General features: G+C 45.1%; 1 protein-coding gene across 12 annotated transcripts in view; it reads right to left on the reverse strand.

Annotated features, from left to right (window-relative positions):
- Positions 1-23,796, reverse strand: part of Dcdc2c (doublecortin domain containing 2C) — a 69,882-nt gene that overhangs the window by 3,885 nt on the left and 42,201 nt on the right. For 3 of the 12 annotated variants that reach the window (XM_059248206.1, XM_059248203.1, XM_059248209.1), the window contains 6 exons: positions 22,973-23,014; positions 22,446-22,475; positions 10,673-10,736; positions 9,021-9,138; positions 6,516-6,661; positions 609-656 (listed from right to left, as the gene is read on the reverse strand). In XM_059248206.1, the coding sequence (XP_059104189.1) occupies positions 609-656; positions 6,516-6,661; positions 9,021-9,138; positions 10,673-10,736; positions 22,446-22,475; positions 22,973-23,014 (448 nt within the window). Of the gene's footprint in view, positions 1-355; positions 444-608; positions 657-6,515; positions 6,662-9,020; positions 9,139-10,672; positions 10,737-22,445; positions 22,476-22,972; positions 23,015-23,796 lie in introns of those variants that run through there. The other 9 variants (XM_059248210.1, XM_059248204.1, XM_059248211.1 and 6 more) reach the window with 9 other exon arrangements.

A 23,796-nucleotide genomic window follows, 5' to 3' on the forward strand; every position in this document is an offset into this window, starting at 1 on the left:
AAACTCAACCATCAGTGAGCTGCCCCGGGCACTGCCTATGTGTTGTGTTCTGTACCGTTTCCTTTCATAACTCGGCCCTCATTCTAATCAGCTTCTAACTGTGGCTAAGGCCATAACCTGCAGTGCACCAGGGGCACATACTCATCTGAGGTTTCCTGCCTGGATCCTAAGCTCATCACCACTCTAGGAAGATTTTTTTCTCTAATCCTTTCTTTAAAATATTGTCACTATAAATGCAGTGAAATTTCAAAATAAATGCATAAAGCAGTAACATGTCTACCTAAACTGAGCTGACTGGCAGACAGCACTACCACATGCTAAGCCAAAGTATTCAAATGACCTAACGATCACCCACCATTCAGAGGACAGCTTGGCAAGCTTCATGCACAGCAAGGGGAGCCCAGGGCATCCAAAGCAGAAAAACTCCTCTCTTGGAAAGCAGTCTTGAGGAAAACCCAGATGTTGTAAGGAATGAAAGCGACTATAGTCATTCCCACTGGGGTGACTCTCAGACGGGCAGAGTGACCCCAAATGTTTCCCCGCTCCACACCTTGTGTCATATGCAAGAGCCCAGCAAATGACCGATCCCCCACAGTACGCTCTCTTACCAGAAGTCGGAACCACCTCTTTATTCTTGCGGAGGTTCTTGAGAGATGCTGAAATGAAAAGGAACATAGAGGTTAGTGAACTGAGCAGAGGAGTCACTGCAAGCCTTCAGTGGGACACCCACGGCTAAGAGAACCAATGGAATGCAACCTTCTGGATTGCTTGGAGAGAATTTCAGGCCAAAAAAATTACCCTATTGAAAATACAACCATGCTTTTATATGTAGAAATAAATGATGATATTATCATTCTTTGGGATTACAGGGCAACAGGTTGGATGTTGATCTGCCCACTTGCTTTCCCAAAGAGAAAGGCATGTTTTGCTTAAGTTTATTGGCCTTGCTCCTTCCTCCAGCTTCACAGCAGGCTCCCAATGGCTGGTGGTGGCAATTCCTGTGTTGTACTTTACATCACAGGTAACAGAACCTCTCCAGTAGGACTCTAACCAGAACATGTAAACCTGCTCAGGGCTGTTCTGGAAACCCCAGATTACAGAAAACAATAAAAGAATATTTGCTCTAAAATGAACCACGTGTAACTGACACTAGGGAAGCACACTCATGCACACGAGTATGACATAAATGCAATACGACTTCTCTGCAGACCTGCCACAGGTAAGCATTCCAACCAACGAGCCTGCTTTGATGTTGGGTATGTTATGAAGTTTGCCAAAGGCTCTGCCCCCGCCTGCCAGCTGAAGATACCTGCTGTATACAAATGTCCCCATGTCTCAACACTGGTGTCAGCACAACTAATAGGAAAACATTTTTGTTGATAAGAACTTCGGTTCTGTTGAACTCAGAAGCAAGGATCCATAGAATTAGACCAGTGCTGTTCTGACCCCTGACATCTGGCACCTGGGGTGAAGGGAATGGCTGCACAGACTGCACTGCCAGGAGCAGCAGCTGAGGAGTCTGAAGACAGGGCTGGTTTCCACAACAGCTCTGAGGTTTCAAAGGCCACAGAGAAGTCCAGCTGCTGCATTCCTAGTTGTAAGCTGGGGCTGAGGGGTGGCTCAGTCAGCAGAGTGCTAGCTCAGCATGCACCAAGGACTGGGTTCCAGCCCCAGCTTCACACACACTAGGCATGATGTCACATGTCAGCACAGGAGAGATGGGGGCTAGAGAATCAGAGTTCAAAGCCATCCTCAGTTGCGTGACAAGTTTGAGGCCAGCCTGGGATATGTGAGATCCGGTTTCTAAAACGACAAACTTTGTTCCTGCCTGCATTTAGTTTTGCGACATCGAAGCTGCAGCAGCTTATGTGACTCAAGATGTTAGCCTATGATTTGTGAAAATAAATCCGCTCTTATTTAAGACATGACGAGTGTGTAAAAAGCTAGAAGCCCAAAGTTAGAAAAGCATTTAACTTTTGACTGTCGGGGCTGTTACCTAGATAAATGATTCTCTGTAACTAGAAAGACAAATATTTCAGCAAAGGCATTTCCCAAGTCCTACAGGAACCACAGTTAAATCAGAAAGTACTTTGGACTCAGTAAATCTATTGCCAGCATCAAGAAAGTATTCCCAATCAGCGGTGGCTCTGTGGTGACAAGGTCCCCTTGAGGCCCTCTGGCAACCACCGTAGATTATCTAGATACAAAATCCACTTACTGAGGGTCATTTTACACCTGAATCTTGACTGTCACCATAGGAGATCAGATATGGCCTCAGGTAGGAGTCCCAAAACTTTCAGATTTTTGAAGCACTTTAGATTTGGGAATTTGGGATAAGGTCACTAGAGCTGTGTTCAGAAACTATCACACTTAAAGAGAAGCAAGAAACAGAGAAAGGCGGGGGCTAGAAAGCACAAAAGCATCAACCTCCTTGGCAAAGTCCTCTGGGCCTGCAGAGCGGTTCTCTCAGCCCACAGTCATTCTGACTCTCATGTGGAGCTTGGTGTTCTATTTTGATTCTTCCTTTAAAGGTTTCCGGTTTTCTTTTCTCTCTCTTTTTATTGTCGGCTACCTTAAATCCTTTGGGCAATAGGATAACAGCCTTTATAATTAGAGAGAGAGAGAGCCATGCGGGGTCTGGTTGAACTGTTGGGAATTGCTCAGAGAAAGCAAAATAAGTCTCTGCATTTCTCAGGACAATGAGTCCACCCAAACAATGAATCGTTTGATGTTATGCCCTTGGAGTGGCTAGCCTCCACAGTTTACTAACAGCATACAGAGAAGTGCTTCCTCTGCCTTGGGACTCATGGGAAGAAAGCATGTCTTGGTTCATGTGGCTCTGGGAAAGTCACCCACCTCTCTGCATTGATACAGGACCAGACTTAACCAATAACTGCCAAGATGGCGGTAGCCCTCAGAATGTGACTATAACCCTTGACACAATGCACCACTCACCATGTGCAACCAGTCCCCCCCTCCCAGCCCCTTTCCCCACCCCTCACCATGTACACAGCCTCCATCACCTGCCCCCAGCCCCTTCCTCAATGGGGTCCTGTTGTACATGTTAAGGCCTTCCACTCTGCCCACATTATTTACTGCTTCCAGCGTCCCCACCACCCTTTATCTCTGCCAAATACTCACTCTTATAATAGACTACCAACATGTAACCAAGCCTGGAACCTTAAAGGGTTAGCATTAATTTCTCTCAATTTTACCAGAAGAAAAAAAAAAAAAAACAGGAGCTAAGAGTTATGCCAACCTTAGTTTCCCATACTTAGTACAAGAAGTTTGAGCAAATGATTTTCCAGCTGTTCTCCACATTATAGCCACAGCACCTGAGCAGCAGACATCAGTGCTGGGCACAGTAAAAGAGGGCTGTAACAAGCCCTCTGTACACATTTTTCCAAGAAGAAGCAGGCAGCCTAGAAAGGCTACAGTCCCACAAGCAGAAGAACCTGAGTTCAAATCCTCAGCGCCATCATAAGCCAGTGGTAGCAGCACACATCTGTTAACCCTTCACTGAGAGGTCAGAGACAGAAGATGCCTGGACTCTGGCCAGTCCGTCAGGCTCAATCAATGAGCTCCAGACTCAGGGAAGAGACTCCACTGTAAAAACTAAAGGGGAGTCTGGCAGAAGAATGGCTGGCCACCAAATCTGAGGACCTGAGTTCAATCCCAGGACCTACTTGTGGAAGGAAAGAACTGACTCCCGCAAGTTGTCCTCTGACCTCCACACACATCCTGTGGCACACATTCACACTCACACTTGATAAATAAATATAAATAAGTAGATGGAGAATGACTGGTGAGGACACCTGACACCTGTGCTCCCCACACACTTGAGCACATATGCACATGTGCACACTCACGAGAACCCTGCCTACTACCTACAGGACGTGTTGAACATGGTATTGAAACTCATGGTGCCTGACAGCTATCCACACCCTAGTCCCAGCACCCATGGGTGTGTTAGCTCATGGGATGAAGGCACATTAGGGCTGCATAGGGGGTTGAGGCAGTGACAGACAGGGAATGTTCCCCCAGAATATCCAGGTGGGCTCAGCACAATCACAAAGTCCCTTGGAAGAGAAGGCAGCAGAGGGAAAGAATCAGAGGTCATGTGAACAGAGAGGAAGGACTAGAGAAAGGCAGCTGAATTTGAAAAGGAAGGAAGGATCCACAAGGAAAAAAAAAAAAAAAAAAAAAAAAAACATGGGCACCCCTGGGAGCTGGAAGAAGCATGACAATAGATTTTCCCTGGAGCCCCAGGACAGGGACTGTTAGCCCATGAAACCATGTCTAACTCCTGACCCGCACAACTACAAGATGGTTATTAAGTTTGTTCTCATTTGTTACAAAAGGCATATAAACTAGTCAAACACTCCAGCTATCTCAGTCTTCCTCTAAGAAACTCCGCATACAGATGTGCACACACCACTGACTGTGGGAGACTCTGGGAGAACAGCCTGGATGCCTCCATCCTGATCTCTGCATGCAGATGCAGGGTCATGGACCCAGCGGCATGCAGATAATGTAGATGCCAAAGCCGCAAGCTAATGTGAGGACGGTGACTGAAAACCAGGGCATAAGATAAGTGTGAGCTGAATGGAAATAAAGGGTTTGAAATGTGAAGTTCAGACCAGGGATCACCCTCACTGTGTGTGGCCTGGAGGGGCTTTAGTTTGATAAGAACCTCAGAGCTTGCAAAGCTCTCTACCAGCAGAGAGGCTGTCTCAGGACGGCCTAAGGAAGTGCTTCTCATTAGGAGAGAAACTGTAAAGGGAGTTGAAGAGCCTGACTCTGTGATCTTGATGTTCCTTCCTAAACTGAATGCCACTGGTCCTTCCTCCAAGTGATAAAAAAAAATAAAAAAAAAAAAAAACAAACAAACATGCCAGACTCTGCATTTGAAATAAATGACAATGTACTGTGCCATAAGTGTTGTTTTTGTGAAATTTACTGCAGGGGAATTCAAGCAAAGATCACAAGCAGGGAGATAAGAACGCACTCTTGCACCATTCAGCATCGGCCAGGGTTTCGACTTCAATGTTTGGTTGGCATGCGGTAGCCATCAAACGTCCAATTGTATGGAGTCAGCTGTACCTGGATAAAGTCACCCCAGTAAAAAGGGGTCACACCCAAGCCAACAGATGCACAAAGTCCAAAAGGAGAAAGACAGGAATGGAGGACACACACACACACACACACACACACACACACACACACACACACGCCGCAGCTGCACATGTCTTTAGGTAAGTGCCAGAGACTTGTTTTTGGCACACGGTGCTGAAGGAGGGAAGCCAGTACACTAAAGAACTGTCCACTGGGGTCCCCACTGTATACAGCTTGTTTAAACTAGCTAGGAACATATGGGGTCTGGGTGCTTATATTAACTCTCCACTCTCCTCTTTCAACTCCCAGGCATTTTTTAATTTATTTTTTTTTTATGTACACAGGTGTTTTTGCCTGCATGTATGTCTGTGTACCGCATGTGTGCCTGGAGCCCACAAAGGCCGGAAGAAGGCTTTGAACCCCCTGAAATGGGAGTTACAGGTGGTTGTGAGCCACCATATGAGTGCTGGGACTAGAACCCTGATCCTCTGGAAGAACAGCGAGCGCTCTCAATCACTCTCCAGCCTCCAATTCCCAAGCACTTTAAGAATGTTAAGCAATTGCATGTTAACCTCCTCCTAGACATTTTGGCATATTCAGGGACAACCCGTCTGGGTCCATCTGAAGGAAACTAGCTACAGATCAGAGGAGGCCTGCTCTCCACTGTCCTTGGCTAGTGCAGAAATTGCAGTAAACCCCACCTGCGTTAGCCACACTGGGAAACAATTTACAACACACACACACATATATTCAAGATGACTCCAAGAGACTGAATCGGGGCTGCCTAAACATCAAATGCCATACAGGAACAGAATTAGTCTGCTACCCAAAAGAGAGCCGGGAGTCTCAAAAAAGGAAACCTTATCAGTGGGGGAAAAAATTACCTACAAGGAACTAAGTGAAAGTAACACTTTTCCCCAAAAATCTCTTTTCCCTTGTTCTTTCCATCGGCAGTCTCTAGACCCAAATTCAAACCTTCACTGGTTCAAAGTCAGCCCCACACCACAGTCCAGAACACATCCTGACTCCTCGGCCATGCCTGGAGACCCCAGCATGGTTCCATGCAGTCCATCCTCTCCTCAGCAGCAATGCCAAGGCTGAGCAGAGAAGGCAGCTGGAGTTGCTGACCACACCACGTGAGTTTCACAGATTCCTCTGGTTCATGTGGCTCTGAGAAAGAAATCCACCTCTGTGGGCCCCCCCTAAACTCAAACCTTACAGAACAATTTCTGCCAACACTAATATAAGGCAGCCAAAAACTATTCCCAGGGAGACACAGGAGACTTATTACAGCCCTGAATTAGACTTCTGGGACTTGAAATTTCCTCATCCTCCTGGGGGGAAAAGGAGCTTGCAGATCTCAACAATAGGGACCATCTAGTTCCTCGGCCTCATCTTACCGATGAAGACATGGGGCCCCTGCACCTGGCCTGTGTTGGCACAGACCCTCGACAACAGGTCCAGGGCTGCTACCAGGTCTTTGGGATGCAGACTCAGGACTTGCTCTCCTTTGCACCATGATGTGGTCCTAATCATCGTTTTATACCTAAGTAAAAGATCACAGAACATCACTGAAGGGATTTGCTAAAATCTAATGGTAATTAGCATGAACCCCTCCACTAAAAGTGCTAAGATTTTACAGGGTCACAATAAAGACCAACTGGATAAATTTCTGCCTATCAAACACCTGTGAAACTAAAGAGGCCATGTACTTATATATGCGGATGGACATTTAGGCACATCAGCCAGGGCCAAAGTCCTCAGAAAACGGGACAAGTGGTTGTTTCCATTTCTAGTGTCTTTGGCTACTTTGGGGTGTGTTTTCAATGCAATCCCTTCCGTGTGTTTAGCACCATTTCATTGAATATGGCCTCACTAGCCTGGGTGGTACTGGTGCTGCATAGTCTCACTAGCCTGGGTGGCACTGGTGCTGTGCCTGGGTGGTACTGGTGCTGTGCCTGGGTGGTACTGGTGCTGTGCCTGGGTGGTACTTGCCTTGCAGCCTCCACATCCAGCTGCTTTCCCAGGCAGCTTCTCTTCAAAAATGACCTCTACCTGCAACTCAGGTGCAAAGCCACAGGCTTCAGAGGAAGTCGGTATGTGGGCTTATTTTCACACTCGTATGTAAATACCTGATTGAAGCTCCTGAAAGCAGCAAGTTTTACCCTCTGGCTACCTGATAGGAAAGGAAATGACTCAGAAATATTCTTTTGTGGTAGATGAGGGGCTGGGGGTCTTGAAACCCAGCAATACAACATTCTGCTTAAGATCACTCTAATGGTAAATTAAAAACAGGGACAGAAAGTGGACACCTGGGTCAGAGAGGGGAGTCTATGTGACTTTACCCCAGGACAAAAAGAGAAACTGAAATGTCATTACGATTCATTTTTCTTGGAACAAGCTATCACTGCAAGCCAAAGGGGTCTGTCAAAACAAACACCTCATAACACTGCTGACCAGTGAGGTAAGCTGGTCCATGACACATGCCCCGCCCTGCTTCACAAGCCTGGACTCCTGGATCCCAACTGTAACCAATGCTTGTAGCTCTTTTGAGGACAATCATAACAAGTCATCAAAAAGCAAGTTCATTTATTAACAATGTCTTAGTTACCAATCACAGAAACCTAAAACAAGGTACCTAATGAAGCCCAGTGGGATAGAGACGTGGCCTAAAGAGGCTCTGCCTGGAGATTCTGAATTTTCAGTGCACAAAGTAACTAGAAAGTGAAAAAATGTGTTTGCCTCTATGCTGCAGAGGAAGAGGTATGTCCAGCATGCATCACACTGTGCAGTGTCCTGTTCCCCAGGCCAAACTGCTCTTAGAAGAAATGCCAAGCCAATTAAAGATCTCAGTGGGCGGAAAAATGGCCTTTTGTCTGTCTGATTTGTTTCTGCTTTCTGTCTATCCTTGTACTTCCTAATTCCCAAAAACAAACAAAAATAAGTACAACAAAATACAGCCAAAAATTATCCCCAGTGAGCCAAGGAAAACCTGTTACTGCCTTGAATTAGACTCGAGTCTTGAAACTGCCTCACTCCCCTGGAGAAAACAGAACTTGCAGATCTCACAAATGCAAGGTGCCATGGTGCTTTGTAAACAAGTTAGAACAGGGAGACACACATCTTCCCCAGGACCGCATCTAAGAGAGTGGATGGCCACTAACAGCTGCAGCCTCCCAAGGAAAGAGGCATTTTTCAGGTCAAGTGTGAAATGGTTGATTCCCTACTCCCAAATAAATCTTAGTTCTGGGCTGCAATTTCTGGTGGCCTCCATGTAGCTGATGGCCTTCGACAGCCCTGTCTAATGTGGCTGGGTGAAAAAAGCACTCCGGAGCTTGGAGACTGTAATTGAACTTCAGAGATATTTGTGGCGCCCTCAGGGCAGCTGGACACTTGGAAATAAACATAAGAACTCACAGCACTTGGTCAACAGCTGCTCTGGAGGATAGTATGGAATGACCCACAACAGCTTGCAATCAAAGAGGCGGCCCCTGGGGACACAAGCCCACCAGCAAGCCAGCACGGGAATGCACTGACCATGGAGTCTGTGAGAGACAAACGCTTCTCTCCTGGGTGAAATGAGAACAGTCCTCAGCAAGGCTGCCACAAAGGCATCTTTGAATCTGTACCGAATTTCAGATTATTATAGCTGATGACTCAATGCATGGTTTACAAATTTAAGTCTCAATAAACGTATATGGGACTTCATGGGCACTATGACGACTGGAAAGGGGCAGGACAGGTGTGGAGGGGAAGGCTACAGGAAGACTTTGCTCAAGCTCCTGTATTTCTGATGCAGAGACATCTGGAAGCATCTCTCAGTTAAAACTCAAATGATGGAAAGGAAAGAGAAAACAGGTCAGACCCAGTTCTGGGCTGAATGGACACCTCCACCAAGGACTTACTTGACGTGACAAGTGGGCTCGTTTCTGGAAACCAAGAGGTCACACTTCTCCTCCAACTGGGTACAAATGCCACCTTCGTGTCTTAATATCTGAGGGGTCCACTCTGTAAACCTCTTTTCTTAAAAACAGAAAAAGGTTCTCTGATGATCTTATCTGCATTTGTCCCTGACAGTACCAGGCAGAGTAGAAAACCAAAGATGACTTGGGATTCACTGCAAATTCCATGCCTGATCAACGGAATGTCAACAATTATAGTGAAATGTTAGCATTAAAAGCCAAAATAGCCCACACACTGTAAGTGTGATGCTCCAGGAAGCCTGTGTCCCTTAAAAGGGTCCCCCCACTTCCCTCCCTCCCTCCCTCTTCACACCCTCACCTCCTCTCTCTCTCCCCTCTCTCCTTTTCTCTCTCCTGGCCCAGATGCTGCCATGCTGCCTCTTGTACCCCACAAGATCCAAGGGCTCCCACTTCCACAGATGAACTTGTTGCCGCTCCTTACCACCTCGTCCTTCAAGGCTCCCCTCGGTGTTTATCCTATCTAACTCTGACCACACAGATGTTAAGGGAGGTCAGCCAACACCGTGTACCAGGGAGCTGCTGTCCACATGCCTGAGAGTGCAGCTCACCCAAACCTAACCCTCAGCAGAGCCTACACGTCCCTTACTCGGTGACAGTGCTTCTCTGTCTGTCCTCCAGCCTCACACCAGCAGCCACCTAATAAAAAAGTAAGTGGAGAGGGATAGAAAGACAAGCCAGGGAGATGGTACCCCATGGTGTCCAGTGACCCTCTGCTAGGTGATCTCACAGAACACTATTGCCTCCTGGGACATTCATCGCTGTGCCCTCTATTTTTTAAAAGAGGGACTGCACGTACTTGATTTGGAAAAACTACTTACACTCAGAAAGCATAGATGCTGTGGATGGAGAGCTTGGCCACCACATACACATTGGGCTGCTGCGATTCCTATTCCTACCCACAGCAGGAATTGGACATCTCAGAAAATTCTATGACTGAGCTCTGGCTACCTTCCAGTTCAGTACTGCAGGAAATAGCCTTGGGCTGAGTATCTAACATCTCTGCCTCAATTTCCTCATCTGTAAACTATCAAACACCTCTAAAGGGTTTTTACAGTCCCCCTAAATATTGCCCCAAGCACCATTTTCCTACCCTTAGTGCTACTGTGGTGCACCAGGAAGTCAGACAGTGCACACTTCTAGGGAACTGGTTTTCAACAATGCAGACCCACACAGTGGTGCAGTCTCATGATCCCAGCACTTAGAAGTTGGAGGCAATGGGTTAGAAGCTCAGAGCAGCATAGGTTATGTTAGATCCTATCTTAAAACACCAACAAATAAACTACAAATGCAAAAAATATGTTAAGCCATAAAATTATGAAAAATTAGGAAAGGAATGTATAATTGAGTGATATTATTGTGGCAGTTTTATGGTAGAGAGAAGAGAAGTTAGGCAGGAAGTTAGATCTTTTCCCTATGATGTGTTCTCGGCATATTCTAAAGGATTTTTCAAGAGACATGCTTAGCCTGTTGTACACTAGCTGTTCACAGTCGAATCTTATGCACATTCTCATGCAGCAGCTGGGTTTTTACAGAGTGTACACATTTTCTATTTCTTCAACATCTACATCACATACCTTTTCTCTTTCTGTAGTGTCTTAAGGGAAACCTTTTCTTAAAAGACATTCGTGAATGGTCTCCCTGAAATAGAAACCAGTCATGTTAGCAGCTAATACTTCTCCCTTTGTCCAAAAGCAAGAAGCCCTCAGGACTGGGTTATTCATCTATGGCAGAAACCTGAGACATGGTCCATCAAGTATCAGTCCACAGAAGACATCCAAGATGACCTGCCGAAACCCAGGAGTCAGCACTGAGAAGTCACCACCTCTCCTAGCCAGCCAAAGTCAGCATGAGTCTGCATGAGCCTAGATATCAGACTGAGGTATATGAAGTCTGTGAGATCACTACCATCCACATGAGCTCTAGGTTCCTCTGAGCTACTGTCCTGAGTGCTGGGCTTCAAGGGACACTTAGCCACCCAGATAGGGACCAGCATGGAGGCACTCAACCCATCAGTAGGCCAAATTGGTCACTCCAAGCTTTCTACCACCAATATATCCTCCAAACATGTTCTACATCAAAACTCACCCTGCTCCAACTCAGAAGCTACCAAACTGGAGAATACCTCCCTCCTCTAGGCAGCCAGATAAATTCACAAATTTTAAGTTAAACCCATCAGAGAGTTGATATCACAAGTGAAGATACAGCCCTGTAGATACATGACTGGAGTTTGTTTTCCAGTGACAGGCCCAGGAGGGTGGCAAGGGTGCCTGACAGGATCATCAGAGGCTTTCTTCCAGGAGTATCCACGAGCTACAGGCAAGTACAAGGAGAGCTCGCAGAATCTGGGGGAGCAAGGAGAGAATGCACCTTGACCTGGGCAATCTCCCACAGGTCTTGCCTAGGCTCTCCCCTATACACCTCACTGGGTGCTCCCAGGGGATAGGAAAGGCCCCACTATGAGGTCATCCAGAAGAGAGGGAGGCGGTGCTGCAGGAACCCTCTGCACTAAGAGGAGGACAGCAGAGCCTGCCCCCCTCAGGGCACTGGTGCAGGTTCACTAGAGGAGGAGAAGGAAGTGGAACAAAGCCCTGTCTCCCCTCTGGGACAGCAGCAAGGAGCAGTTCCGTTCCCAGACTATGGCATATCCCCAAGCACTAGGAAAAAACAGGACAACTGGAAAATCCTACCTCTAGACTCAGGGACCAATCCACATGGACATGAAGCTTGAAACCAAACACACACAAAAAAGGCATCACCTACCTACAACGGGCAGGCCACCAAACATCAGTGACAGCCAACAGGGGCAGGGCCAAGGTCAGAATACGAGAGCGGAAGACGAGCTGGGAAAACGGACAATATATCTCCCTGAAAACCAGGCATGCACTCAGCACAGGGTAATAGCTGAGTAACCATAGCAACAACATCACTGAACCAACCTGCTGTCTGGGCTGATTCGAGGCCCTTCTAAGGCCCTAATGGAAGAGGAGGTGTCTGTGCTCCATGGCAGAGATATTGTCAGCCTCAGTCTACATAGCCTGGGTATGCCAAGTCCAACCCTACACCTGCTTTTGCACATAATTGTTTCTTAGGATACAAGCAGGCATCAGTCAAGCTCATGTATTATCTGCACCTGTGCCTGTCATTCAATAGAGCTGAGGTGCTGTGAGCCACTGATAAGGTCCATGACATCTAAAATATTTATTTTTAGGCATTTCACCACAAAAAAAAAAAAAAAGGTTGCCACATGAGTTTAAGATTTTAAGTAAAATTTCTCAAACACATGCAAAAGCAAGAAAAATGACCCACCAAGAAGTCATGAAGCCACACATGGGGCCAGATACTGATGTGTCCTGAATCCTGAAACCCTCCAAGAGAGGACTCTAGATAGCACTCATCAAATATTAGCTACTGATGCCGGAGCAAGCAGAAGGCAGCCTGTGGCCAGTCTAGCCTGCTGCCTGGTTGCCTACGTGTGCTCCTGGAATATGCTACGCCATTTCTTCCCACTTACCCCTGACAGCAGAGATGAAGAGATGAAGAGAAACTACACAACCCCGAGATGAAATATTTGCTCTCCATCTCTTTAAGTAAAATTCTCCACACTCTGCTTTAGTAGAAGAGTAAATACCATGCATTAATGAATAGGAAATGTCACCAAAGAGAATGAACTATTAGGAAATATCAAATGGAAATGCTAGAAATCATCTGAATGGCAATGGATGACAGATAGGTCCAGATATTAAGTAAAGTCAATGAAAAGTTCAACACAGCGGAAATGAGAAAGCCCAGGCTAAGGAGCACCCACAGGGGCCTGCCCTCCAGCTCAGTACTACAACACCTCCATCAGGATGTGGCCATCCATATACCGAAGCCCATCACCTCCAACTTCACTTCTTAGAGTGATCCATGGCTCCCTAGGAGTTCACAGAACCACACAGGGGGTCAGCTAGGTCAAACCCTGACCCTGATAGTAGGAACAGTTTCTTGAGCTGATGATGAAACACAAGAGGAGACACATTAGCATCAAGACAGATCAAGCCATGGCTCTCTCACAGCAGGGCCCTCACTGCTGTACACTGGCAATTTTGAAATAAAACTATTATTATCATTAAATGTTGAACTCCAGTCCATTCCTCTTAGTACTCTATGTAACTAAATGAAAAACCTATGCAAAGCAGTTCTGCTCTACATCCAGCACAGTCACCCCAAGGATAAGCACATGAGCTAACCACATAGTGGGTTAACACCATGGGATGGTGTTCTAACAGAAAAGCATGAATAGCAAGCTATGCTCATCCACTTGAGCCTGTGGCAGGCATTTTCTCTAACAAATTGAGACTCCACTGTCAATGAAGACAACTGACAGTGTCTGTACCCAATGATAAGATTCGAGAGTTCAAAACTGAGAAGATATTTTAGCATATTCATGTGTGTTTGACATCTCTCAAAGCTAGAAGTCTTTTCTCTGGATATTGACAGAAATACTAATGTGTGTGTGACTTTTCAATGCCATATAATTAATGTGTGATCATCTGCACGACTCACTGAACCAGTGTTTTCCAAATGACCAATGGCACAAAACCATACGTGAGTAATAATCCATTCAACCACAACATTTAATAATGGATTTTACTGATAGAAAAAAAATGGTAGAACAAAAGTTCATGGATGTGGTTTCTGGCTCACACTGCAGCTAACCGTTAAAAGACTACTCTGTGTCAAGCTTGGGTGTTGCACCCAAGAATGCTCAGAAGCACCTAAAAGGCCATTTAAGCATTTCTCCTTCCTCCCAAGGACATGCCTGTGTGAGGCTGGAAGTTCTTAGGCTATTTCAGGGGACTGATGCACATGGACACAAGAAACTGCTTCCTTCCGTGAACCAAAGACACTTGCCAAAAAGTGAAGACAGTACCTATGTTCTTACTCTTTGTAGAGTTTTTCATTAAAACTCTATTAATTACAGTAAATTTGATCATAGTTAATTTTAAATGAATCAATAGATATATTTTGTTAAAGTCCTCAGGTCCTAGATTGTTGCTTCTGTTTGTGTTGTGTTTGTGTTTTGTGTTGTTTTGTGTTGTGTGGCATTGCTGTGTGGTATGTTGTGTTTTTATTGTATTGTGCGGTGTGATGTGTTTGTATTGTGGTGAGTTGTGTTTGTGCTTTGTGTTGTTTTGTGTTGTGTTGTATTGTGTGTTGTGTTGTGGTGTGTTTGTGTTGTATTATGTGTTGTGGTGTGGTGTGTTTGTGTTGTGTTGTGTTTGTGCTTTGTGTTGTTTTGTGTTGTGTTGTATTGTGTGTTGTGGTGTGGTGTGTTTGTGTTTGTGTTGTGTTGTATTGTGTGTTGTGGTGTGGTGTGTTTGTGTTTGTGTTGTGTTGTATTGTGTGTTGTGGTGTGCTGTGTTTGTGTTGTATTTGTGCTTTGTGTTGTTTTGTGTTGTGTTGCATTGCTGTGTGGTATGTTTATTGTATTGTGTGCCTTGTTGTGTTTGTGTTGTATGGTGTGGTGTATTGTGTGTGTTGTGGTGTGGTGTGTTTGTGTTGTGTTGTGTTGTATTGTTTTGGGGGTTTTGCTGCTGAAGTTTGAACCCAGGGCCTCTCGAAGGCCAGGCAAATATTTTACCATGAAGTTACGTAACCAGATATTCCTAAAATGTTTATTTTAAAGAGATCTTAATTTCCTATCCTCTTGCCTCAGTGTTCTGAGTAGCCAGATATCTCAGTTTTAATTCCTAACATAGTAGCTACTGAAAGATACAACTCTCAAAGCTGTGTGAATACTCATCAGTGTTTATAAGGACAAAGAGTCCTGACAGGGATGTCTGAAAAGTGATACTTGAAAGTGTTTAACATGGAGGCTTGAGACAATAACTCAGTAAATTACTTGCCACATAAGGACCTGAGTTCCACATTCACAACCCACAGAAAAAGCCAACCATGGTGCATACTTGTAATCATAATGCTGGAAAGGCAGTAATAGATTCCCAGGGCTCTATGGTGAACCAGTCTAAACTACTTGGTAAATTCTCAGCCAATGAAAAGCACTATTTCAAAATCTCTTCCTCTTTCTCAAACCCCTCCCCAAGGCTGGCCCGCCTCCCTACAGCATGCCTCAACCTGTGGGATGTCCTTTGATTCTGAGCTCAATGACAGGGAAATCAGGTGACCAAATCCACAGCTGACCACTTCTTACTGTGTCTGAAAGTGGCACAGAATCTAGTCACCCTAGATCAGTATGGTTCTCAACTTTGGGTCTCGACCCCTTTGTGGTCCCATATCAGATATCTTATATATCAGATATTTACATTATGATTCATAATAGTAGCAGAATTACAGTTATAAAGTAGCAATGAAATAATTTTATTGTTGGGGATCACCACAACATGAGGAATTGTATCAAAGTGTCACAGAGTTAGGAAGGTTGAGAACCACTGCCCTAGATAGATACTGAACCCATAACATACACTAGATAGTTGTAGTTGTCTTAAGATATTTCAATTGTACAAGAATTTTACTAACAGCTTTCACATTTCAGTGTTTAAATTAGCAAAGAGATATTTCCATTTGGATTCTAGCTCAAGAGTTTTTTATTTTGTTTGTTTGTTTAGGTGGTTGGCTGGTTGGTTTAGAATTATGAGACAGAATTTATTAGATTGGCTTACATGAAAAAAAGCTGGTTAGTCCCACAGTGGCTGTAGGTCTGAGAGCTAAAAGACCAATGGTGTAGCCTCAGCCCATCAAGGCCTGGGAGCCTGGGAAAGTATCAGGGCTACTACTCAAACTAGTGTTGAAAGGCTGACAGATCTGGAGTCTGAAGTCCAGAGGTGATGGGAGCAGCATTAAAAAATTCACCTACTTGGTATGAGTTCAATTTAGATGGCTATGTGAGAGCTTCCCCCTTCTTTTTGTTCCCATTCTGGACCCCCAAGCCCTGACCCCCTATCTATAAATACAGGGTCTCATGTAGCCCATGTTGGCCTAACATCTATATGTAGCTGAGAATGACTTTGATCTGACTCAGAGGTTTTAGACCCCAGGCATGCTGAGGCCCATCCATCCCAGCTCAGTTAGTAGCTTCCATGCATAGAGTAGCCATCACACACACAATACAGGAGTGACAGGCATGTAGAGAGAAAGTCACTCAGGTTTCAAGCACTCATGGAAATAGGGGAATTCAGAAGCATTTTACCTGGCCCCAAATACACCTGCAGGCTAGTGCTATGCCTAAAGTATTTACCAATCTATGGAATATACTGTTGAGTAAAGCAAGATGCAAAATCATTTCTTATATTTTTGGTTGTGAACCTGGCCTTTAACAGCTGAGCCATCTCTCCAGCCTCAAAATTATTTCTTGATGTTTTAAAACTTGTTTTTAAAGCCTTGATTTTCAACTTGTTCGATTTTGAAGCAGAAAACAGTGAGCTGTATCTATAAGTATCTCCTCTGCACTCCCATGGATTTCTCTCCTCAAATACCATGCAGACAGCCTTGCAAATGTACAAGCAAGACAGAAATGCCTGGGTTGGGTGGTTATTACACAAAACCCCAGGCCATCAGAGCTGAGCGGAGCCACACAGGCCTCCTGCTGTCTTTCATCTCTACCTCTTGGGGAAAAGCTTCCAGCTTCAAGAAAGAAATGTGGAATGGAGAAAAAGAGGCTCGCACACGACCTGCTTTGTCGATCAAAGTGCCCTTGACCAGCATCTTTCCTCATCTCTTTCCTCTAAACTCCTTGTGGGAAAAGGTATTTTCCCTCAATGCCAGCTGTCAATTTAGGATAACTAAATAATAAGTATTTCTAAAATAGCGCCTCGCAGGGTAGTGTAGACAGCCAATTAAGACCTCACATTAAGCCTTCCTCAAAGTCAATGTGAGAAGTGTTACCTTTTTGTCCAAAAATCATATTTATGGCCACATCTAAGTCATACAAACCTAAATCACAACCCATTTGGTGCCTTACAAAAACATCCTAAGTGGGCTGAGTATGTTCTTATAATTTAAACTGATTCATACATTTTCGTTAGAGAAAAATGTCTCTCTGAGTCATATAGAAAGCAAAGTAAATACAAATTACTCTTTCCCGCCGCAGCTGCAATTGCTGCTATCTGGGTGGCCACATTTTAATGAGAACCTGTCACTCTGAGGTAGAAGTGTGGTACAATGACCATCTATCCAGATAGGAACAGAGTATGATGCCAGAGATGAATGGCCACAGAGGGGACCACATCTACCTCCTCGTCTCCCACTCCTGCTACTCAGGCATACCAAGCCAGTTACAAAATTCTTCAAGATACTTCAACCTACTCAGAATCCCAACCCTGTTCTGTCTATGTCCCAGTAGATGGCCTGAAGTAAATAAGATTTCTATTCATCAACTTTAAATCAACTTTCTGTAACAGATAATTCCGGGGATGAGAAAAATGCAAAAGCAGTTGATGAGTAGGTGCCTACCTGGGCATCAGGCTCAGCCTTGGCTCCTTCACTTTCCCAACACACAGGAAATATATCTAAGATGCAGAGAAAGCCAGGGGCAGCCTACCCTAAAAGCACTATCTCCACAAGCCCTCAGCCAAGAGGTAATGGCTTGGAGAGGAATATGGATCTAAGAATAAAGAGGGGTGAACCCATAGCCAGGGCTGGGGATGGAACCACTGGTCTAACTGTGAAATGCAAACATCTATGGGGATGGAAGGTGTACTAAACACCCTCAGGCCTCACTGGTGCTGGGAGGGGAATCTGGCTCCACTGAGGCATAGAAGACAGGATGAGAATTAAGTCCTCTGTCAGAAAACAAACACAAAGCCTAAAGCTTCAAGGTGACGACTGAGGTGGTGAGAATTGAGCTACAGTCAGGGGTCTTCTGCCAGCTACTTCCCTGCAACCAGACCTGATCTATGCTGTATCTCCTCCTGTGCCTCCCTCACTGTGATTTCTAAAATTTCCATGGACACAAGACTGTTCCCATAGAGCTCACCGTAGGACAAGGCAGGTTGTTCTAAGCTATCAACCCCATCCCTGGCTTTACCACCAAGAACTACCCAGGTCACCACCACCCATGACTGAGACGGAGATCAAGTGTCCTCTTCAGATGAAAGAGGACAGTGAAATCTTTTCCTTTGACTTATCCAAGTGGATCATCTCAGGACAGAGGAATCCATGTTCATTTTTCTAGAACCATGTGTTTCTCTAAAAGTTGCATCACCTAATATTTAATTCATCGTCATCCCACTTACCATTATTGATGACTTACACTTAGATTTCCAGACCCAGTATCAATCAATACTGACCCTGTCTCTTAGGGAAGCAGTAAAGCAAGCTAACTGTGGTGACAGGGTAGCATCAAGATAATGAAGAGGGGAAAACAGAAAGGACAGTGGGTAGGTAATGAATTTCAAAAATCAATTGAAGAGTCAATGCCATGTTCATTTTATCACGAAAGCCCTGAGTCAGAAACAATGCTGCATCAGAAACGACATCAGCCTTATTGGCATCAAGGGCAGCGTCCATTAAATGACAGTCCTCTGATGACTGACTGACAAGTGCACAAGAGTGGATCACTGTTAGGGATTTGTACACACATTTTATTTGCTCCAGAAAAATGACGAAGTGGTATCTGCAGCAGTAGCTGCAGGGGAAGGGACTTGTCAAATGCTCTTAGCTCAGTATTCGTTAAAGTACATCAAATCATTTAAATGTTATTCATGTTGATGGATATAAACTATGAATCCTGTATCCAAGTCACCCACAGTATCAGACTGTCACACACACACACACACACACACACACACACACACACACACACGTCTACTCAGAGGTGCCTGAAGAGGTCAAATCCCCTGGCACTGGAGTTACAGGCTGCTGTGACCATGTCAACACGGATGTAGGAACTGAATTCAGGTCTCTGCAATAGCAGCAAGCACTCTTAACTGCAGAGCCGTCTTCTCCAGCCCCATCACCAGTTTCTATTTTTAATTTTCTTGCCATTGTAACAAAGACTTTGAGTCAAATTGTGGTTCTGAAGATTCCTGAGTTCCCACACCATGAAACAGATGAGCGGCTTTGAGATTCTAAAGCCTTCTGACTCTGGGTCCTAAATCCTAGATTCTCCAATTTCATTATTAAGGTTTTTTGTTTTGTTTTTCAAGGAACAAGAGAAACCTGAACAAAGGGTTGTCCAGGCACAAAGGATCAGCCTTGCTGGACAAGTAGGACTGTTTGACAATGCTGTTGAAACTTAAACACAAGACAGCGTGGCAATGGCAAGAGCCTGATGGTGCCAAGGTTGATATGGAGGGAATCGAGGTTTGGGGTGTTGAGACCACACATTTCCTCAGAGATGTGGCACTTGAAACAAAGACACAGGATGGGAAAATGCTTAAAGAATCAGTCCAGAGAAGCAGACTTAAGTCAAGTGAATGTGAGAATTGGCAACGTAGGGCAAGGCATTTCTTCAAGAGAAATGTGGGAGCCAGCACGCCCTTCAAAAATGTCAGGAAATCAGGATGAAAAAGACAGGTGGCGTTCCGTGAGAAATCACACACAGTGTCACAGCAGAACCAGCCATCCCCAGTGACACACCTGCCCCACTGCTCACCTGGCACTGTTTCTCTACTTCAACAGTCCAGCACTCAGAGCAGAACTTCCTTGGGCTGGAAGATTAGGTTATGAACTTGCCAAAACACCCTAACCCCTTAAAGCAGAGAAGTCGCAACCCGTACTGGAGAGGATGCTTTCTTCGAATCCTGACTCAGCACATGCTGCCAGACCAGACCAGACCAGAGAGAAGATTCTAGACTGACATTACATTGTACACATTTCAACTTTGACAGCAAGATTTCAAACACAAGTGGCAGTTGCATGCACATGTTTTAGGTTTAAAAGTATCCCAAGGGACGTATTTGATAACAGCCATGTACCCATGTGTTGCTTGGTGATTTTCCACACTTGTTTCTAGATATACCAAAATAAAGATGCTTAAAGGAGACAAAAACCCTGCTGTTCTTCCAGAAGACTGAAGATACCCCGCACATGATGTTCAACTGGCTTTGGCATTAGCTCGAGCATGCATCTGAAGAGGCTTAGTGTTGCCATCAGACTTATGAGATGTACCTCTAAAGGGAGTCAGTGAGGATGCTGATAGGCTCAGGCTAGGTACTCTGTTTCAGCCACCAGTGCTTATCTTTCATCGCTACCATCTATAGTTGTTCTTAAACACATGCACAATTACCTCTCCAACTCCTTTGTTCTTTGCACCTGAACGTGTCACCATGGCAACCGTGGATGCTCAGCTATCAGAAAGGGTTCAGTAGTCACATCATATGTTAAAAACAAAAACCTTTATGCCCAGGATCCTCCAGGGTTTGGTAGTATATTCTAGAAAAATCTTATCAGGCAAATACAGCACAGGATGGAGGTAGAATGATCTAGCATTCAGATTCATGATTTACAGCTTCATCATTGGTTTTCAACTCTGTTTCCTTTTTCTCTTTATAGGTTTCTCTCTTGAATTTAATTGTAACTACAGGGGGAAAAATATACCCCATAAAAAATCAAACTGAGTACTTATTCAGTACAAAAACTGAAACTGCCTCCTTTGACTCTTCATCTAAAATAAAAGGTCAGAATGGATGACATGGTGGGACACTTGTAAGGAGCCCTGGGAGAGTTCCACAGACACAGTCCACTGAGAATCTTTCTCTCTTGCTGTTTGTGATATGAATCAAGCCTCACTAGCAAGACTAAACCCATCTCAAATGGGTACAAAACATTCCAAAGTGTATAGGACCAAAATATCCTCAATGTTAATTCACAGAATTAAGGAGTGAGATCTTCTTTGGTTTGTTTCTCAATTTTTCTTGAGGGCAGGGATTGCTGGTGTTTGATTTGTTGGTTGGTCTTTTTTTTTTTTCCTGTCAAGGTAGCAACTTCACTAGGCAGCCCATCCTGGCATGGAAGTAGAGATCTCCCTGTCTCAGCCTTCCAAGGGCTAGGATTACAGGCATGTACCTCCAAGTCCAGACCACATTTGTAAAATAGATTTTTGTAATCTTTCTTAAAACACCACATTAAAAAAAAGGAGGGAGGGAAGGAGGGAGGGAGAGAGGGAGGGAGGAATGGAGGGAGGGAATGGAGACAATCTTGAAGAACATACAAAAGCAAAAACAGTTTCTAGGCGAAGGAAAACAGGAAACAGTCTATTGGCAGAGGAATCTGGTACTGGACACTTGGCACCTCACTTTCCTAGTCTGTTTTTCCTCCTGCTGGTCCTGTGGCAAGCATCAATTACTCATGATTTGCCACCATGTGGAAGTGTAGACTGGCTTCACCATTTGGTAGCTATCCCCCTTTTACAGAAAGAAAACATGAAGCTCAAAATGGCAGAACTGCCCACATTCAATGCTGCTCTGAATCTGGAATCTTGTGGGGTGTTTTGTTGTTTTGTTTTTGACACAGGGTCACACTACGTACCTCTGGTTGCCCTGAAACTCACAATGTAGACCAAACTATCCTTGAACTCACAGAGATCTGCCTCTGCCCCCTAAGTGCTCAATCTTTTCATTACATCGTTTTTGGCTTTTTTTCCCCCTGATTAAAAGAGCAAACAGCACATGTGCCAGACACGTGATGAATTTTCCAAAGGCTAGCTTGACATTTAAACAGGTGTCATTTACGTTGATGGGGAATCGCTGTGTACACAGTTGTCTACACAGCCCTGTTGGAAAGACTGACCACTGTCCCCAAGGCAGGATGACAGATAAAAGAGCTGATACCCTGATTTTTAACTTCAGGAGTTAATGACCACCAGCCTGATTTCAAGCAGAGGTAACACAAACATTCATCATGCCGCTTAACAATGGCTTGCGGACAATCGTGTAAGCACCATCTTAAACAGAGAGGTCATACTTTGCAGGACCTGAAAGTCCGTGTCTCACTGACCCTCAAGCCTGCAAACATGGAAAATGGTGATAAAAGTGCAAAGTATGCAGAGGGAAAATCACTTCGCATGGTGCTTAGAGATGGGCTGACACTGCACACCAATGCTACCCTGCATGGCTGTCGGCGTGTTATCATCTACAGAGACGGCAACTCACAGAGCCACCCACCCCAGCACTCTGGACATTCTTCTAGAAATTGGTCAATGCAATGAAAACAGCAGCAGAAGGTTTTATGAAGACTTTGGAGTCGGATTTTGTTATGCTTAAGCAATCAAACTTGAACAGAGGAGTAAGCAGAGCCTGGGTTTTTAAGGTATGTTCCCATAGCCACCATCCTAGTAACTGTGGACCCCACATGTGGCTCTAGGCGGAGCCACTACCTGACCCACAATAGCTTGATTACATAACTGACCTTCATATCTCCATGCATGTCCCATGTTCTCTATGAAGTGACGAACAGCCCAAGTGAACCGAAGGGTAAGCAGAATAAATTATACATACTCAACCAAGAGTCATTACCAACACTCACTTAACGATCACGATAATTTAGCGTGGAGCCATGGCTGAGCTGAAGGTGGGTGGGGACACTACCTGTCTGGGGTCTCCATGCACACCCAGGGAAGGTGACACACCCCTCATAGTGCTCGACTGCAGTGAAAAGACCAAACTATTACCACCACCTGGGAAACCTGAGCGTGCCTCCCCAGGGAGAGCACATGGGGAGGGTTCGTGAGACTCTATCTTCACAGTAGAGCATCCGCCCGTCTGAGGGCATCTCTTTCCCTCTGACTTTGTTTTCTAACCCCAAGAACTGGGCCAGGATTTCTGGCAGGTAAGGAACTTGCATTCCTAGAAAGCACCTGAGAGATCTGAAGGTCCATGGAGCATCCTGTCTTCCACATGGGAAACACAAAACCACAGCTTGTTGATGATACAAACCTTTCTGTCAATATCTTCATAAAGCCTCTCCACTTCCTTTTCCTAGTATTAAAATAAAAACATATGGTCATCAAGTATCTGCAAGAAAAGTGTCATAAGTAAATCCTTAACCTCCCCGTCTCCTCTCACCTCCTCAGTTAGCTCAATTTCCTCCTCATCAAAAATTCCACAGGTTTTCATGCAAAGTCCCAAGCCCACTCCAGACCGCTCACCCCTTGCCCTGTTCCTCCTGATTCCTCCTCCCTTTTCCCTCGGCACTATACTTTTCTGAACTTTTTCATGTGTAGCATGTGAGATGTTTGTTGGGCTTGAATATGAAATGTCCCCACAGACTTGGTTTCCAGCTGGTGGGGATGTCTGGAGAAGCTATGGAATCTTTTTAGATAAGGCCTTGCAGAATTAGACCTCTTGGGGAGGGCCTTGGAAGGGTATACACTCCCCGGGTTCTAGCCTCATCTCTGCTTCCTGATGCACCATGTGCTCCCCCGACCACAAACCACGCTCTGTCATTGCTGCCATGACAGGCTGAGAGCCTCGGAAACCAGGAGCCACCAACACCTTTCTTCCCTGTGCTGTTCCACCAGCATGTGCTCACAGCCGCACAAAGGTAACAGCCTCCAAGTCTGCTACAGTTTGGTTTGGTTTTGCTTATTAACCTCTGAGAAATTCCCACCCTTCCGTATGTCCAGATCAACCTGCAGTTTTCACGGTCATCTGACCTTCCATTCTATGGCAGGATCACAAATTAACAAACTCCCATGGGTGAATGCCACGTTTTTCTCTATCATTTGTTATTAATACTTGAGGGCAGGCAATCCCTAGTT

The sequence above is a fragment of the Peromyscus eremicus genome, chromosome 22 (assembly GCF_949786415.1).
Source record: "Peromyscus eremicus chromosome 22, PerEre_H2_v1, whole genome shotgun sequence".
NCBI lineage: Eukaryota > Metazoa > Chordata > Mammalia > Rodentia > Cricetidae > Peromyscus > Peromyscus eremicus.